Source organism: Botrytis cinerea, chromosome 14 (genome assembly GCF_000143535.2).
Source record: "Botrytis cinerea B05.10 chromosome 14, complete sequence".
NCBI lineage: Eukaryota > Fungi > Ascomycota > Leotiomycetes > Helotiales > Sclerotiniaceae > Botrytis > Botrytis cinerea.
The window spans coordinates 1,999,624-2,017,764 of record NC_037323.1 but is presented as its reverse complement, the minus strand read 5'-3'; the positions used below and the strand labels follow the sequence as shown (position 1 = coordinate 2,017,764).

The following is an 18,141-nucleotide window of genomic DNA, read 5'->3' as shown; positions in this document are numbered from 1 at the left end:
CAACCGTAAGTATATAAACAGGCATCTTATCAAATAGAATGGTATTGAGACAACTAAATTAGTCAATTATTAGAAATGTGAATTCATGAAGCCTGTCAATTATCAAAAATCTAGTATCATAATAGTTCTCTCGCTTAGCGGGATTTAAGTGAGCATATTACTTCCAAAGGGTCATCAATACCTGCATATATGTACTGTTTGTTGTCTACTTTGTATCCTTCGCGTATGCACATCGTATTTAGTCCGCTGAGCCATCGAAATATTGCATCACATCAGAACAAGTAGAACAGGACCAGATTTAAATAGGCTTCAAATCATACAGTGCCAACTATGGTGTTGAGAAATTATAGCATTTTCGAGCAGGCATATGACTATCATAGAACTGTCTAGAAATGAAAGAGACCTGGTATATATATCCACACTCTCTTGAAACCTACACGGCAGTCGCAATTATCCTGCCCAATCTGTCCAGAAATCGACTCTCGACAAAAGGATAGTCATATTGAACCAGAAATATCATAATCTTGATTGTCCAGCCACAGTCCTTGAATATATCGTGATCTTGGTATTTAATTTTCCACAGCACGGAACCCGCTTAAACAGTCTTTTGCTAGAGTATCTCAGTATCAGAGGGTCCAATATTTGAAAGAGTAGACGAGACACTCGAGTTTTCAATAAACTTGGATATGGAATAAAATTTCAAAACAGAACCTTTGGGATGGGTAGAAACACCTCATAGACCAGCTGTAAACTATTTTGTGATAGTATCAACTGAACTTAATGGAACCCAGCCGGCGTGAGTCCATATTTCATTCTTGCTACCAGTTTCACTCATCCTTCCATATACTACCATCCGTCCCAGCTGCACTGTTGGCTTTACCCAAGATCCAACGACGTGATTTTTGAGCTGTGGAGGAATCGGTGTACCTTCAGCCAACGCTTGTGTGACTTCCTCATCATTCCGTATTTCGTTCTTCTCAAGACATTCAATATAATATTCCAACTCCTCTTTCTCCTTATTACAAATCAGATCCATCCCAACAATTGGCTCAAATTCAATTGCTAAATTCCTCGATTTGAGTCTATCATAGAACAGAAAGGGGTCGTAATAAATCAGTATTTCATTGAAAGAACGCCCAAGAGATCTTGATAATCCTGGGTCACGGTGATCAACACGAATGGCAACTTTATTCAACCTAGTGCCAACTAGACGTTGGTCTGAATTGATCATTTCGCTGAAGGCTCCATATCCCTGCTTATTTGTCTGCAAAACTACAATTCTGTCTGTATCCCAATTGACATATATCCTCGGCTCATTCGTAATTTTCATTCCGTGATATGGTCGAATTGTAACTCCGAAATCCAATTGATAGAATTTGAGACCGACGGCACGAGATTCTTGAGATACATGCAGAATTGAGGGTACAGCGCTAAGAGTTACCCAGTGAGTCACCTGACAAGCGAACCGACTTCGTTCCTCTTCAAAATACCCGAGACGTCGGTGCCAAATGTCAAGGTTGCGTGGTTGATTGGCAACGAGTTTCCAGATTCTGATACGTATTTCAGTGGGTAGTTTGAAGATTCCAATCACATCTGGAGCGACAGCTTTAGAAACAGACGAAGCTTCAATTGTATGATCCATGGCAGATCAGATTTGAATTTAAGTACTTGAATACAAGTCGATGTTTCAAGAGACCGTATGCTCTAGATTGATACAGAGATATGAAGCGCTCTGCAATAAAACTGTAGTTCGGACTACTGAGAAGCCTGATTGATGTAAAATCGAGTCGGAGTCTTAGATGATGCCGGCCCCCTGAAGCATTGATGAATTCTTAGACAGGTGTGGCCGAACGGAGTACCATCCCTTCACTTTCTTTGGTTCTATGTCGAGTATGACAGGTTTGAGGTATTGATCTTGTCGATTTGATAGTTCAGAGATGAATGATGTATTCTCGAGCAGAATCTTTTCAAGGCCAGGTAACAGTGCCAAGAGGTGAGGTCGACATGTTATAGTCGGGCTTACATATACATACACTTGACCAATCGGAGAAACGGAGTGGTTGCTGTTGAATCTAGACCATTCACGTGACATTCCTTTGCTGACCCCACATTCACAACTATTACCACCTCTATGTAAGCATAATAAGAGGCCAGAATTGAGTACCATTATCTCATGAATTAATTAGAGATATTAAATCAATTACATAAAGATATATAAAATCTGTAATTATACAATAAAATTTCAGATTTCGATTATTCGAAATCTTATATAGAATTAAATTTTATACAAAAATTGAAATTCTAAATTCCAGTTAGTTATTTCGCTTATCTGGAGTCACCATCCTGTTCTTTAAGTGATAATTATTATAAAGTATTCGAGTATTCAAACCGGAAAACATTACATGATTTTCATTTATAAATCGATTTGAAAGACTTTCTCCAGGTATCTGATGATTTCACTACTTCCATGCAATAAGATTGAATTTGCGATTAATGAGTAGTCAAGTTTATCAACAATTATTATTAGTTTCCCCGCACCTCACCCATTAATACTGTCGAGGGTGGATTTGCCGCGATAACTTACATACATACATGTAGCATACGGTTATCATCGCACACAAGATACGATACGACCCTCAACTCCTGGGAGAGTCCGATATATAAGACAATCCCCTCATTTGAAGCATTGTTATCCAGAAGATGCAAATGACGGCTGTCATCTCACTTCCTTCCACAACATATCCCTTTTTCATAGCATAGCACAGTATCAAAGATCAAGTAGTCTCGATCTCGATAGCACTTCCACCTAGCTGAGTCCTTCATTCCCAACAACCCTTATTCATGATCATGATCTATTCACTTCCCATTTCCTATTCCTCTTCACATCTTCATCTTCCAAGCTCCCTCCTCCTACCCATCCCAAAAATCTCCACACCTAATCTTCCCTTCCCCAAACAACTCCAGTCTCCATTCATCATCCCACCCGCTCTCTACACAGCTACATAAAATCTAAATTCCCTCCCACCCAATCAATAAATGCTATCACAGCAGTCTCAACATTCAACCAATCAACAAACCCCATCGCATCATTCATCATCCCAAACCCAGCAGTCTCAACATTCAACCAATCAACAAACCCCATCGCCTCATTCACCATCCCAAACCCAGCAGCCCCATTCCCCCCCGGCGACAACCTCAAACAAACCTCGGCAATCATCATCGCCACCTCAGGCGCAACACCCACAGTTCTCCTCAGCGACAACCTCAAATAAACCTCCGCAATCTTCATCACCAAATACACAACCACAAGTATCCAAATCACACCCCACATAAACGCCTTCACGATAGCCATCGTAACCGCAAAGGACGATATAATAACCGGTGATGCCCAAAGAAGCACCATGGAGACGATCAACCATATGACATACAGAATCGGCAGTGCCATGAATGCGACGGCGAAGGGACGCTGTGGGAAATTGGGGAGTGAGTCCATGATGTGTGGATGGGTGGATGGAGGGGTGGATAGATGCGTGGACGGATTATTAAACCGAAATATATGTTGATCGCAAGGTGTGGGTGGCATATTGTATAGTTCCAATTGCTAGTATCGGGTGTGAGATTTTAAATAGTATATATGTATGTATGTATGTATGTATGTATGTATGTATGTATGTATGTATGTATGTATGTATGTATGTATGTATGTATGTATGTATGTATGTATGTATGTACGTATACATAAATCATGAAAGTATTTAGAAAATCGATGATACAATCATTTCATTTTTTTTATTTCAAAGATTGTCGTTGTGCTGTTCCACCGAGGCGCGTCTGCATGTGTCCGCATTTGATCTTGTGTGCAATGTAATGTAACACCAATACTTTTCACGTGATACTTCTCAAAATACTCTTCCATACCGCGGAAGAAAATGATGAAGATTGTAGATATTAAGATATATTATTAGTATAATACGTGTGGATATTATGATAAAGAATTATGTGATGTAAGAATTCTAGAATTTAGTACTCATCACTAATTAACATTCAATAGACTTTAATATTTTGATAATAATATCTATTGAGTTGTTGTTAATCTATCTACTACCCTCCCTCCCGCCCCCCCCCCCCTTCCTAATCACCCACCAATCCCCCATCCCAAAGCAAACCAAGAAACATATTTGCCTAAAATACCGAGTACTCCCCTCCTACCCAATCAGCCAAACCTCGCAAACATCCAGATTCAACCCCCCAACTTCCTCCCTCCCAGTCCCCCGCCAACAAGCAATCCCTCACGGCATATACATATCCGACGTGCAATCCGGACACCGCCTAACCCCACAATGCCAAGACTCAAACGGATTCTTCGATGTCAAAATGCAACTCAGCGAATCTGGAACCCCATGCATTAGCAGCGACATCTTGGGCGGTGTCCACTCTTCTAGAACCTTTGTCGAGAGGTCATGGAAAATGGGTAGTCGTGTTAATAATGGATGTGTGGGTGGAGGCATCAGACCCTGTTCAATATTGTGGCGATCTTGGACCAATTTTGGGATTAAATCTCGATATCTCGTGATGGCTCTGTGGAGGTCTGTGATCATGAAACCGAGAGTGCATTTATCTTTCTTTAGGGTGGTGTTCCAATCCACTGAAGCGATATTGTGAGGAAAGCCTCGAGATCCATCTTTATACGGTGTGCCATAGCCTGCTCCCCTGTAGAAAGTGATTGATTTAAGCGAGTGAGGAGGACGCACGGTACTGCACATCCATTGATTGACATTGGATGGTCCTTCGAAATCATCAACTAGCTCGCCCCATTGCGATTGGTCGAGTGCGATATTTTGGCATTGTGCTTTGTGCATCGCGGCGATGAGGATAATGGTGGTATGGCCGAATACGTCGCCAACGGGACAAATGACATCGGAAACGGCATTGATGTAGAATCGAGGAATCAAGCCAATAGAAAAGAAAAGAAAGTCGTGCTCGGCTACAAGGGCTTTCTTGTAATGTTTCTTTGATTCTAATCTCGACTCTCGACAAACACTAAATAGTGTGGGAATGGGAGTATCGGATCTAAATCTAACAAGTTGTTTAGATTTATTTTCTCCAGTGACTTGTCGACTTAGAGAATACTGGTTCTTCACAGCTACCGGTACATGGCGGCGTTCAAAAGATGCGAATTTCCACACCAAGCGTTGGAGTTCAAGGGGTAGTTCAGGAAACCTGGTGAAGGATTTTGAACCGCTGCTTGAAGAGAACATGATGTTGTTAAGTGAAATTTTGTTAATGGGTATCGACGATGTATTGGATCTTCGAAATGGAAAAGACGGAAGATGTCTTTGAGTATGTTCTTTGAGGGTGCAAGTCGTAAGTATTGTCTGGATTGTTTTGTGTCGAAATGTGTGATGATGGAGGAGTAAGATTTCCAGGAGAATTGTAGAACTTATATAACTTAGCTCATCCGTCGTCCAAACAGCCAAGACGTATTCAGACCATCAATACGGCAGAGAAAGTCTCCATCTACCGTACTAGCGTTATCAAAGCAATATAACTTCATACCAGTTCATCCAAACAAGTCATTTCTGTCAAAATTGCCGTACACCGTATCAGATCTGACGAAGATAAGTCTTGAAATCTAATCAAAACCTCCCAAATCCTTTCCACCGTACCGTAGGCTTTATTGCTGAATTTTTGCCGTGTCATTGTATCGCCGTGCCACTGTATCGCCGTACCTCTAACAGTTTGTTGCCAATATTTCCAATTAAGTTTCCAAGTACCGTACCAAGTACCACCAGCCCTAAAATCCAAAGCCAAATCCCTCGTTCCCATTCCCCGTACCTCCCATCCCAACACCCCCAGTCCAATCCCCCGCATTTAACCAATCAACTTGTCCCCACATCTCCTCCATCCCTATTCCATCTAGCGATTCTAATCCAGCATTGAAATCTAGACTCGCTGTAAAATTATCATCTAAAACCGCCTGCCCTGTATGCCCAAGGTGCGGCATGAAATTAACACTTGTGTTTTCCCATCCTTGAGGTCCCTCGGCTGTTATTCCATTTCCAATCCCCACGTCATCATTTACAGATCCTTGAGTTGGAACTTGTGTTGAATCAAATGTGCTTTGAGCCATCCTAGAAGGGTCCTCTTGGCTAGAGTTGCTTTTCTCCTTCTCCCTTTCCACCTCTCTATTAACATCCCCCCCATCGAGAACCCACTTCAAAACACGTCCCACCACGCCCCTCACCCTCCTCAACAACGCATAATTCCCATCTGTATCTCTCACCCAATCCAAAAATGCACCAAAGAGCGTCAATTTTTGAATCGCCGTGCTTTTCGGAAACTTCGCCTTTGCTCTTTCTTGAGTCCCCATTTTCCTCGCTTCAGAGCCAGAAGCAGAGGTGGAACTTCCACCCATTCTTTTTAGCAACTCCACGCAAATTACACCTGCCGCTGGAATTCCATAGATAGTAATGAACCAATCGAAACAGAATTCAAACCCAACCATCACATCCCTCTTCTCCCACATCATAATCATCTTTTCCAACATTTCCAGAGCCGTGTCCAGTAACCCCTGAATATAATTTCCTTCTAGACGATTTGCCACTGCAAGTCTGTATAACAAAAAAGTATTTTGTAGCGCTTCTAATGAGATACTTAATTGTACAAATAATACCCTTCCCGTCGCTGATGGATTAAACTGGATCCAAGGTGGTTGATTCAGGTATGATGAGGAAGTACGAGAAAGAAGAGAATCTATGCGTTCACGACTAACCTGCACATCCACCCCCAAAGCTCCTTCCAATATCTCTTCTTTGATCATGTATATTTCTAAGTTAGCTCTATAGCAAGTACCGCAATAGATTTCACGTTTTACATTCCACCCTTGCTCATCACAGGCAGCTATCGCTTGTTGCATTTGGGTACGGGGAAGGAATAATTCTGTTTCTGAGAGATCGGAAGGCATTTGGAGACGACAATAGAGACGAGAAATGCCAGGCGGTGTGCCAATGAGAGCTGAGCAATATTTGTCCATGATGTAAACGGAAGCGAATACTCGACGTTTGTATTCGGCAGCTGTGGTGAGAAGGTGAGGAGGGAGATGGGGAAGACGGTGGAGTCCAATAGCACACGCTGATGTTACCATGCTTCCATGTCGGTTGAGATTACTATAGCCTTAATTTTTGAGTGTTGTGTTAGCTCATCTTCTGAAACAAGTGTGACCATGGCTGTGTCTGTGAAATTTAGGAGAAAAGGAACATACTCTCATCCCCCATCACTGAACCCTCCAATGCATAAATAGACACCCGAAATGCAACCACAATCTCATTTACCGTATCGGTACATTCACACATTTTCCCCATAACATCCGCACACTCATTCATTCTCCAACCCGTCTGTCTTCTATTCCTTCCATGATTTTCCTCTTTCTGGAATAATGGATTTCCATCCAGCAGACTCTGATAAGCTCTTCCTATGAAACAAAAGAAGAGCCCCATAGATTCAAACCGAATATTGGGCCCACTGAAAGTGTCGAGCCATGCAATACCATCGTCCGGGGACGAAGGTAGTGGTGTTTCTTCATTCTTGAGCAATGTTTCGACGAAAGGTATGAACTTCTCTCTACTACGAGGCTCAGCTAGAACTGAGCCAAATGTATTATAGATACTCGAGATTAAATATTTGATCATGAACTCGGGTATGACTGAAAGTTCGAGGAGATACTGATACCGCTCTAGAAGTTCATTACAGCTTGAGAGTGAGGGTATGTTCCAAAGCGCTTTGGTGATCATTTCACAACGAATTGTGTAAGATGTCGGTCTATTTCTTCCTAGCTTTGAGAAGGTTAGGTTCCGAAAAGCAATAATGGAATGATATATGAGGGCTCACAAGCGGCGGGCCGAAAAGCCACGAACTGGGATTTTTCCTCCCATCCTCCCCAATATCCAACATTCCTCCTATTCCACCTGATAATGTCTCTCCTCTACTCCCACTTTCATCGCCTTCTCCACCTCCTCTTTCCGTTTCCAATCCCCCCCCCTCCCCATTCCCATCACCATCCCTAAAAACAGCCCCAAAACTTGTGGGTCCCCAAAATCGTCTACTCCTCTTGTAACTAGCCCCATTCCAATTATTTTGCATCGTTGGTTTCCCAGGCATTGGATTTATAGATTTTGGAAACGAACGCTTACGTGATTGAAGATTTGGGGTTGGTGGCCTACATCCGCGGGAGGAACGGTAGACGTTATTTGTGGGGTTTGTGGTTTGCGGTTCCACCTCGGCTGTGAGCATGCCAAGAGAATTGTTCTGGGAAGTGGTTGACTTGGAGATGTTGAGAGAGTGGTTTGAATTGTTCGAGGCAGCATCTATACTTTCCCCACTACCGTCACCTCTTTCTACATCTCTCATGAAAGCAGCATTGGCCAAGCTATCCAAGCCTCCTCTTCCCCTTCCTGCATCTCCATCACCCCATTCCTCTCTTTCTTCACCACTCCCTGCCACGCTCCCACCAGTCCGTCTCCTTTTTACGCCTCCTCCATCTCCACTCTCTTCCCTACCCTCCCCATCCACCCTCCCTCGACTCATAGGAGCAGGATGATACCAACACCTCCCCTCGAATCCCCTCTTCACACATCTCCCACAATATGGCTGTTCATGCCCGCAAGCCAATTTCCCAATCCTACACGGTTCACACGAAGGACGTTTGCCGTTTCTGCGTAGATTAGGTGCTGAAGACATAATCTTGTCTCCTATCGAACAAAAGACCGAGCCAGTCGGGGAGATATGTTCTGGGTGTGATAAAATAGTAATTCCCTATTTCTCCAAGTTTGACTTCCAGGCAGGACTTAGAATCAGGAGAGATCACGAGTTTCCGTGCTCTTGAACGGCCTTGATTCCGATAGCCACCCGCACAGACAGATCGCGTTTTCGCAAACTGGCAACTACACTGTGATGGCTAATGCTTTGATCATATGACTCCATTCAATTCAATTCAATTCAATTGGCCATGTTCATATCGTCATATAGCGTCAAGTTGAGTTGGTTGAGGATGAAGCACCCGATGGTGAAGAAAGTGATTAAAAACGAAGCAAGACACATTCTCAAGCGTGCGTGCACGTGCCAACACCACCACTCTATTCCCGAAATAGATCTGAACCATCCCTGCGAGATGAGCCAGCCCACTGCGTTCATTAATACGAGGGGAGGGAGGGCGTCCAAGTACATGTTTCACGAAGATTTGTTAGTGATATGAATAAGGAAGGCAATGATAACAAAAAGATCACGGAAAGAATGAATGCTAAAGCTTAACCATAACAAAGAGTCATCACAACATATCACACTCTTGCAAGTATCCGTTCATCCTCGTAAAATGATTTTTATTGGGATAGGTTTGATCAAACTCCCTACAACTACTCACCCCCGCATGGCGCGAAGTAAAGTGAGTAGAACGGGTATGTATGTTTGCTCAATCTTCCTTTCATTTTCACTCAATTCGCTGATCTGATATTTTGTTGATAACTCCTCTCCTAGCATTCATCTGAATCACATCTGCTTTCCTTCGCTCGTCAGACCACCTACGTTCTTCACCAAATAATTCATTTCTTGCGTGCACATTCGCAAAAAGAAATTATCCACCCCATCTTTGATATCGTACACTTCATCCCAATCACCTCTCTCAATTACCATTTCCTTCCACCACCCCCTTCCATCACTCGCCACAACAATGAATCAAAGTGCGCGAGGTAATCAAGCAACTAAATCAAGGCCATCCTATCAAAATAAAAGAGTAAATTGACCAACGATCGATCAAGTTTCGGTATTAGCACGCATGAAAGCGGTACTAGCAGCATGTGTAAATCAAAAAGCAAAACTCAATTACTGTCCTCCAATCCTCCGTCGCATCTCACATTTTTTCCCCAATTCCTGATGTCATGAATAGTTTGAAGAGTGCATAAAGCATGTGCTACATCGACAGATCCTCTTCGAGTCTTTAGGGCATTTTGAATACCAGATCCTCGAAAGTGGAAAACTCGAATAAAGTCTGCAAATCGATGAATGAAAGGCATGATATCAAATGGGATGTCAATGAGTTTTGGAAAATTTTGGTATTGTACAACGTGCCCGTGATTGTGTGGGGGAAAGATAATGTACATTTTGACAAGGCCATTTTTTTAAGAGTTGTCGCAACAAATACCGATATTTGGCAGTGAAATACGAGCTCCCAAGTTCGCTAACCAGGATGGAGGTTCATTCAAGATAAGACTACTCTTCTTCAGAATCTGAAGACTCATCGCCACTTGATTCGTCTTGTGTATGTTGCTCGACGCTTTCAATGGGTTCTTGAGAAGCTGATCCTGGTCCTTTCTTAAAATCTTGAACCTTTTCCCTGAGCAGTGCGATTTTTCGTTCTTGCTCGGTTTTTGTCATGGGCTTATTCTTCTTCTTTGGAACAGGTTTCGCAATCGCACGAGGCTCTTCCTTTTTATCTTGATACTGAGCCTTGACATTGACGACGGTTTCTGGTGAATGAATGGCGACACTGTCATAAATCTTCCAGAGAAGATGTACTTGGAGCGATTCAATTTCCATTTCAATAGTTCCATCTTCTTCGACCTAAATCACAAGGTTAGCCAATTTAGATTCTTTGAATACAAGAGTGTTTTACTTACCACCATCTCTGGATGAGCTTCTTTGACCAATTCCATGATTTCGGCAGTAATGTGATCGGGTAACTGGCCAATTCCTTGGGAAATAACTTCCTTCTCAAGAACTCCCAAGGATCTTTCTTTGCGAGCTCCTCCAGATTTCTTCGGAGGTCCAGTAGCGCTCTTTTTCGTTGTGGGAACCTTCTTAGCCGGTTTAGAGGGCTTGGATTTCTTGCTAGGTTTCTTGGCAATTGCCGCCGCCTTTTCTTTTTCGGCGGTTTCTTGAATGAAAGTAAGAATTTTCCTCTGCAAGGCAATGGCATCCGGGGATTCCGGTTTTGACAGCATATCAATAAGCTTGGCTTGTTCGAAGAGAAGTCGGGCCGTAGCAGCACCTTGCAATGCTTCTTGAGCGGGCTCTGGCTCATCTTCGCTCTCCTCTTCCTCCTCGCTCTCTTCATCCCTATCGGGAGTCACAGCAACGGGTTGATGATCAGCGATCCATCGATCCTTCCTAGCCAATAGTCCATTGAATACATCTTCAAACTGCCGACCCATGAGACGGACGGGATTGCCTTCTGGATTGAACTTGTAGCAATTGTGAAAAATGAGTTTCACATCTTGTTCAAACTCCTTCGCTCTCGTGTAGGCGCCATTTTGTAACTTTTCAGAAACAGTGGAGATATCCATGGGCGATTTGATGACAGTAAAGTAATTGGGAATTTGCAATGCGACAGGGTCAACAGGATCCATGAAAGCGCCAGAGAATGCCAAGTATTTTGGCTTCTTCAGTTCATTCAACGTTTCTTCACACCACTTGAGCTCGACAGAATACTTCTTGCTCTTAGGTCTTGCAGAAGAGTAAGGTAAATCCTTGTTCTTTGGTGGATGAATTTCACGCTTTGGCCTCCCATCTTTTGTTGAATCCCGACGAATTAATGGTGTACTGGTGACAGGATCAAGAGCAAAAGTTGGGGCTGGGGCACTCATTGGTACAGCAGCGCCAGTGGATCCGCGAGATGGTCTTCTAGCAGCAGGAGTGCGAGCGGCAGTGTCAAGAGAAGGCGTGGGACGCTTAGGTTTCTTGACCTGGGCTTTGGCAACATGGGCTGGTGGCTCAGGTGGTAGACTTCCTAGCTTGGTGATAATCGATGTCTTCACATCATTAGCGGCGGCCGTGATGGGATTATCAAGACCATTGAAAGCAATGGCGTTTTCGTAGAGAAGCACGGCATCATCTTTGATGGCTTGAATTGAAGGGTATTCGCCATTCTTGATCTTCCTCTCCATGCCACTCAGATCAACCTCATTCTTGACTTTTTGTGCATAAGCATCTGCAAACCCAGGCCAAAGAATTGCGACTGGAGCTCTGAAATTCTTTCCAGCTGCGGTCTTGATGACATTTTTGATGATTTTAACAATCTCCTTGGTCTCATGTTGAGTGATTGGGCGCGACGCATTGCCATGGGAGGACGACACACCATTTGTAGTTACTCCGTTCTGCGCAGGAGCTGGGGTGCCGACGTGCGAAGGGATTTGAGGTTCCTCACTTTCCTCGGTCTTGGTGCGTTTGGCTAATGGTTCTTCTTCGCCATCATCCTCTCGCTCACGAGCAACCTTTGTGGCCTGTGGTTGTGCGGGCGCATCCGTCATATCAACATCACTTGTACCAAGGTTGGCAGCCGCGGATTCTTGGGTCGAGTTGGCAGTTGCTTGCTCCGGCTTTGGAGAAAGATCCATGTCAATAGAAGGCGGTGCATTGTTGGGAGATGATGGGGGTAGATCGGGACGAGGCGCATCGAAGCTGAGGTTCATCCCGTCAACACTTTCGGCTTTCGTCTCTTGAATTGGCGCAGAAGTCTCTCGTTCCAAACTCAATGACTCTGCTGCTTTGTTCTCTGAAGCTGGCAATGAGAGTTGTCGTGTAGTTTCCGGTACTTGAGTAAGTGGAGATACTTCATCGCGCAGATCGGACATAGGGGCTTCCACAATAGGTGGAACAGCCGTAGTTGCGAAAGTATCGTTGGCAGCCTCGGGTACTGAATCGGCTGGTGTGGGGAGATCGGATACAGTACGTTCTGGTTCTTGGGTTGCTTTTGGAGGTTCATCGGAAGCAGTTGTTGTATTCGAGTCTTGAAGTTGAGATACGTTTTGACTCTCGGGAGAATCTTGCGCATGCGATTCAGCTAATGTGGATTGAGGAATGGAATTGTTCATGGCATGCGATTCTACATTTAAGTCTCCATCAGACTTCAATGTGGAGGTGTTTTCAGCAGATTCAGAATTGGTGGCTTCGGGCGCGAGAGATTTTTTCAATTCATTGTCAGAGGTTGTTTGTTGTTCTTCAGTTTTGGTATCATCTCGAGTAGAAGATCTATAATTTTTCATTGATAAATATAAGTGTACAAAAAGATGAGGAAAAAAAAACATGGAAACTGAGAAGAGAAAATATGGTAGAGAAGACTTACCCGTTGATATTGAGATCCAAAGCCATCGTATCAGATGATGGAACGGGTATTGCCTTTTGCTCCAAAGCTAGATCTTCTGAATGCTGGGTGGTCATAACGGCCATCAACAGACAGAGATCCTCTATTCACAGAGGTATTGCTTGCGACAAAATTGACAAAAAGATAGCTCTGGGCTAGTATTTGAAGTTGAAGAGATGGAAAAGAAAGCAATGCGACAAGATCGAATGTATCGGTTGGTTCCTGAAAAACTTGTATGATTTCGGATAGGTTTGGTTTTTGATTGTAAGATGGATGGATTTGTTGCGACGAGGGAATATTTAAGTTGCCTGAGAATACTGTTGAGTAAATTAGTTAGATTGCGCCCGGAAGAACACGCGACCTCAATGTAGTGAATGAGAAGAAAGAGAGCAGTGTATTGATTTCAAAATTGAAGTGCGCCAAGCAACAAGATAGTATAGAATAATGTTTGCAGGTGTCGAGGTAAGGTGGCGGGATATGTGAATGCTCCTCCTAGACCTGCCTTTATTTTAATCCTCGGCGCAGCCTCGTCGACATGCGACAAAGAATTTGAGTTGCAGCCTTACGATTTCAAAAGGCAAGGAAGGTACAGGTTCAAGGGTTCGCTCGATATTTGGCCACTTGCACTCTCGGTTGCCACCGTTTAAAAGCAAGCAATGGAATTGGTTGATTGAAAAGGTATAAGCGCGAAACAGGAATTGTTTTGTTTTGTTGGGATGCTGGTGGGTGGAAAGCTAGAAGTTGTCGATGCGGCTCTCTCTTTTTGTGCTGTTGTTTTGATCGAAGAACACGCGACTTTCATTCAGAATTCCCGTTGGTGTTTTGCTCTGTGGATCTCGATTGGAAATATGGCGAAACCAGTGAATCGTCAATGGTGATGCGAATTGGTAGTTGCAATGTAGAGATTGAAATTATATCGACACGAGAGAATGAGAGAGTGGATGAGGGTGTTGAAGCGCGACGCGACTTGGTGGTGACAAGACAAGGTACAACTAGCGAAAGAGACCTCCCCCCAAAAATCGAGATGGTAAACAAGACCAATCTAGCGCTGATCTAGAGGGTGGGTGGGTGCAGCTTCACATACAACTTCACGTACAGGTTATTGATAATTGATAATTAAAACCTGAATCGATGAAAGAGTACCGCGTCGTATTCTGCGCGAGTTTTGACACGAGTCTCTGGATCTTTTGACTCTCCAAAATGGTGGTTCATTCATTGATGAACAAGTGAACGGAAATCGTTTTCGTCGTGCCCAGTTGGTCCGATGCGCGCAGCCAACCACAAAGGACCAAGAAACCCCGGTCGTTCTCGGCAACCACGTTTTTCCTTTCCTTTGCGCGATTCACACTACCAAAGAAAGGAAAGGGGAACGAGAGGGGGGAAGAGAGGGGAGGGGGAAGGGGGGGAGAGGAGAAGAGAAGAGAAGAGAGAACTATTAACCTTTAACCTTTTGCGATGGATCTTTTCCTTTTCTCTGGTCGGGGAGAACGTGAAGAACAAGACGGGGTAAACGAGACACGAGAAAGGATTAAAAGAGGACCAAACAAAATCGAAATAAATAACACACTCGAATCACAATAATACAAGTGAAGAATGAATTATATTGGGGAGCGCGGTGCGTTTGTTGATGTTCAATCGATAAGGAAAATCGTTATCGGCTTTCTGGTTTCGCGATGAAGGTCATGTGCATGTGCGTGGTGAGGCGCGGTCAAGTGCGGTCAAGTGCGGTCAAGTGCGGTCAAGTGCGGTCAAGTGCGGTCAAGGGCGGTCAAGGAGACAAAGCAAGTAAGATGAGGAGGCGAGGTGTATTTGGAGTGAGTTCAGAGTGAGGGGTGGTCGGTGCTCTTCAGTCGCGGTGGACGAATGGGAAGGCTGTCGCAAATCAACCTTTAAAAAATTTGGTTGCAAGACGAGAACTTTCGGGGGGACATACGATTCACATATTTAAACGATAGCAAGTGATGACCACGAAACTAAACCTAATGCACCGCTAGTCGACTTCTCAACACCTGGTGCTCCATCTGCAGGCTGCCTCATATTCACCAATCACAGCGCCCCCTCTGCTCCCTCAGCCCCACCCCAAGTAAGGAAAGGGAAGGCTCGGCAGGGATCATCAAAGGCTAAAGTGGATCGAGACACCAGAGGCCGGTGCATTGGACCAATCACTGCAGCGTCAACAGCCCAATTAAGCCACATTTCCATTCTCGGATCCACCGCATCTGCTCCGCACCGACCCTTTATTGCTCACGACAGCCACCGCACGTGATCGCGATTTATTTTTTCTATCTTGGGTGGAAAAAAGTTTCGTGAAGTTTTGGTTTGATAGCTTCAATGGTAGAGATTACACCTCAACTCATTCAGCACCACCACCGTTTGAAAGTCTATTGTGTGGGTTTCGTACCATCTCAATTGCCTCACCACACTCCATTCACATTCGACTAATTCAATTCATTCTCTTTCGGAAGATTGTTCATTGATTGTCCGCCGATTCCTCAATTCGACCTAGCCTACCTAATTTTCGTCGTCTTCACATTCCACCTCTTGCGTACGTCGCACAACCAACAATCAATCAAAATGTCAACCAAGAGAAAGCTCCCGACCAAGCTTGGTCAACCCATGGTTAAGCAAGGTGCGAAATCATTGGGAACTGCTCACTTGGATGAATCGAAAACTGTGGTGTCGGGTGGAGGAACCGCAAGCAAAGTCAAGACAAATGGAGCGAAGAAGAGCGAAGTGGTCGAAATATCCAGCGACGAGGAAGAACAAAGTGACGATGACATGGAAGAAGTTGAGGAGGATGGAAGTGATGTGGAAGATGGCAATGTCAACGCAGATGTGACAATGGGAGATGAAGGAGCTGAAGCTGCCGAGGAAGATGGAGAACCAACATTCGGAGATCTCGTTCGAGCAAACGCCTCAGAACCTATCGATGTTGCCGCCGCTTTCGAAGATTCTAAATCTCAAACCCTCTCGTACCCTCAAAATTCAATTCAGGCTCCATCTGGCGCATCCCTCGGAACAGTTCTTACTCAAGCACTCAAGACAAACGATGTCGCCTTATTGGAATCCTGCTTACATACTACGGATCTTGGTACGATTAGAGCTACAATTCAAAGACTCGATTCTCCTCTCGCCGCAATCTTGTTACAAAAGTTGGCAGAAAGATTACACAGAAGACCTGGTAGAGCTGGTAGTCTGATGGTTTGGGTTCAATGGTCAATGGTTACACATGGTGGCTACTTGGCAACTCAAAGAGGCCTCATCAAGAAGTTGTCCGAAGTAAACAGAGTTCTCGATGAGAGATCAAAAGCCTTACAACATCTTTTATCTTTAAAGGGAAAATTGGATATGTTGGACGCACAAATCGAATTACGACGAGGCATGCAAAACCGATCAGGATTGGATAGTGAGGATAATGATGAGGGTGTCATCTACGTTGAAGGTCAAAGTGATGACGAGGAGGAAGTTATTGTGAATGGATTACCACAAAGACTTGCCAAGAATGGAGATCTCGAAGATATTTCGGATTCTGAAATTGAAGAGGAAATGCTTAATGGTTTGGTGGCGGAATCTGATGAAGAGGAAGAAGATAGTGAGGATGATTTAATAGATGATGAGGCTGAGGAAACTGATGCGGATTCTGGAGATGAGGATGAAGTTGATCATGATGATATTGACGAGCAAGGAGAAGAGGATGAAAGTGATGATGCTGAACAAGGACCACCACGATCCAAGATGCAAAAATTAACAGGCAATCGTTTCCAAAATAGAAGATAATCAAGAGAATTTGACTGATCAATGCATCTTGGGCGTTTGCATGGTTTGGAGTTTTTGATTCGTCTCTTTTCTTAGGTGTGGTGTAGGGGATCTCAAAAAAGAACATTTTTGTTTTGTAGGAGGATACTTTTTTTTTTTCATTGTACCTACGGCTATGGATACAAGCATATAATGTATTTATATATGTATGCTTTTTGTTTTGTAGGTGAAAGATGACATTTGCTCTGCTTGAGCTTGGGCTTGGGTATGTGGGTAGCTAGGTATCAATAGGATTCAATATCACTATGATGATGATTATGTCTTCTCTTGTGACTTGTGACTTGTGACTTCTGACTTATAAGAGGAGAGAGGGGAAAGAGAAGGGAAAGAGTACATGCCATATGCCATATAGTCAGCTAGTCAGTCAGTCAGTCACTCATATAGTCAGTTAGACGATTGGTCAGTTCCTCCTAATACACATATACAATACCCTATCCTAAACTTCGAGCGTAGCGAGCATGGGGGGTTTGGGGGCTTGCCCCCATTACTTATTTATTGTTTGATTTTTGGTTTTTGGTTTTTGGTTTTCGTGTTTGTATTTGTATTGGTTGGGGGGTGGATGGGGGACGGAGGGATAGAGGGAGGGAGAGAGGGATAGAGGGATAGAGGGATAGAGAGGGGGGGAGGGAGGGAGGAAGGAGTTGAGGAGTTGATGGATGGATTTGGGGATGAACTTAGAGAGGTAGGTCAGTATATTATAATATATATTTCTATAAGTAACTAGGTGACTAGGTGACTAGGTGACTAAATAACTAAATAACCAAACAATCAGAGAAACCATTCACAATCAAGAAAGTAGACTCGTAGAATATATATATATATATATATTATTAACTTCAAATATAGAATTCGCTATCCTAATCCTAATCGAAATCTAAATTCAAAAGTGAAAAAAAAAAAAAAAAATACATATTAAAAAAGAGTAGAAAATAAAAGAATTCATGTAATTAAGAAAAGTCTTTACATGTATACATATATATATATATATATATATATATTATAATCAAATAGTCATTCATACATAGTATATTAATGAGATGAATTACTATATAGTAATAGTGATAGTGAGATAAGGGGGCACATCTGAAGCAAAAAAATATATATATATAATATAGAGGTAGTCTACAGCTACAGGAGGCGAAACGATAAGATACATATCAAAATAATATACTCACGTGACTTTCACGTCACGTTTT

The 18,141-nt window shown here is 43.4% G+C and overlaps 6 protein-coding genes across 7 annotated transcripts; 1 reads left to right on the top strand and 5 right to left on the bottom strand.

Annotated features, from left to right (window-relative positions):
* Window positions 1-331: 331 nt before the first annotated feature.
* On the bottom strand, window positions 332-1,988 carry BCIN_14g05280 (hypothetical protein). The gene has a single exon (XM_001550165.2). It carries the CDS (start codon window positions 1,640-1,642, stop codon window positions 752-754), a length of 891 nt encoding a protein of 296 aa, XP_001550215.1. The 5' UTR covers window positions 1,643-1,988; the 3' UTR covers window positions 332-751.
* A 416-nt stretch (window positions 1,989-2,404) lies between these two features.
* BCIN_14g05270 (hypothetical protein) lies at window positions 2,405-3,806 on the bottom strand. The gene has a single exon (XM_024697300.1). It carries the CDS (start codon window positions 3,581-3,583, stop codon window positions 2,999-3,001), a length of 585 nt encoding a protein of 194 aa, XP_024553115.1. The 5' UTR covers window positions 3,584-3,806; the 3' UTR covers window positions 2,405-2,998.
* A 326-nt stretch (window positions 3,807-4,132) lies between these two features.
* Window positions 4,133-5,348, bottom strand: BCIN_14g05260 (hypothetical protein). Its single transcript, XM_024697299.1, has one exon. The coding sequence runs from the start codon at window positions 5,256-5,258 to the stop codon at window positions 4,290-4,292; it is 969 nt and encodes a 322-aa protein (XP_024553114.1). The 5' UTR covers window positions 5,259-5,348; the 3' UTR covers window positions 4,133-4,289.
* Window positions 5,349-5,663: 315 nt separating this feature from the next.
* Window positions 5,664-9,108, bottom strand: BCIN_14g05250 (hypothetical protein). Its single transcript, XM_024697298.1, has 3 exons — window positions 7,888-9,108; window positions 7,262-7,832; window positions 5,664-7,173 (listed from the first exon to the last, which is right to left on the bottom strand). Exons 1-3 carry the CDS (start codon window positions 8,734-8,736, stop codon window positions 5,795-5,797), a joined length of 2,799 nt encoding a protein of 932 aa, XP_024553113.1. The 5' UTR covers window positions 8,737-9,108; the 3' UTR covers window positions 5,664-5,794.
* Window positions 9,109-9,363: 255 nt separating this feature from the next.
* Window positions 9,364-15,017, bottom strand: BCIN_14g05240 (hypothetical protein). 2 transcript variants are annotated; one of them, XM_024697297.1, is made up of 4 exons: window positions 13,632-15,017; window positions 13,112-13,446; window positions 10,668-13,017; window positions 9,364-10,611 (listed from the first exon to the last, which is right to left on the bottom strand). In XM_024697297.1, exons 2-4 carry the CDS (start codon window positions 13,213-13,215, stop codon window positions 10,261-10,263), a joined length of 2,805 nt encoding a protein of 934 aa, XP_024553111.1. In that variant the 5' UTR covers window positions 13,216-13,446; window positions 13,632-15,017; the 3' UTR covers window positions 9,364-10,260. The 2 variants fall into 2 exon arrangements, with proteins under 2 accessions (XP_024553111.1, XP_024553112.1); XM_024697296.1 differs by having other exon boundaries at window positions 14,570-15,017.
* A 445-nt stretch (window positions 15,018-15,462) lies between these two features.
* On the top strand, window positions 15,463-17,203 carry Bcutp5. The gene has a single exon (XM_001550159.2). The coding sequence runs from the start codon at window positions 15,704-15,706 to the stop codon at window positions 16,904-16,906; it is 1,203 nt and encodes a 400-aa protein (XP_001550209.1). The 5' UTR covers window positions 15,463-15,703; the 3' UTR covers window positions 16,907-17,203.
* The last annotated feature ends 938 nt before the right edge of the window (window positions 17,204-18,141 follow it).

Coding starts and splice junctions, on each gene's coding strand:
- BCIN_14g05270 (XM_024697300.1), bottom strand. CDS start 3,583: ATGCCACCCACACCTTGCGATCAACATATATTTCGGTTTAATAATCCG.
- Bcutp5 (XM_001550159.2), top strand. CDS start 15,704: ATGTCAACCAAGAGAAAGCTCCCGACCAAGCTTGGTCAACCCATGGTT.
- BCIN_14g05250 (XM_024697298.1), bottom strand. CDS start 8,736: ATGTCTTCAGCACCTAATCTACGCAGAAACGGCAAACGTCCTTCGTGT. Junction 7,833..7,887: donor GGCTTTTCGGCCCGCCGCTT/GTGAGCCCTCAT, acceptor ACCTTCTCAAAG/CTAGGAAGAAATAGACCGAC. Junction 7,174..7,261: donor TTCAGTGATGGGGGATGAGA/GTATGTTCCTTT, acceptor TCAAAAATTAAG/GCTATAGTAATCTCAACCGA.
- BCIN_14g05240 (XM_024697297.1), bottom strand. CDS start 13,215: ATGGCCGTTATGACCACCCAGCATTCAGAAGATCTAGCTTTGGAGCAA. Junction 13,018..13,111: donor TTGGATCTCAATATCAACGG/GTAAGTCTTCTC, acceptor GAAAAATTATAG/ATCTTCTACTCGAGATGATA. Junction 10,612..10,667: donor AAGCTCATCCAGAGATGGTG/GTAAGTAAAACA, acceptor CTTGTGATTTAG/GTCGAAGAAGATGGAACTAT.
- BCIN_14g05280 (XM_001550165.2), bottom strand. CDS start 1,642: ATGGATCATACAATTGAAGCTTCGTCTGTTTCTAAAGCTGTCGCTCCA.
- BCIN_14g05260 (XM_024697299.1), bottom strand. CDS start 5,258: ATGTTCTCTTCAAGCAGCGGTTCAAAATCCTTCACCAGGTTTCCTGAA.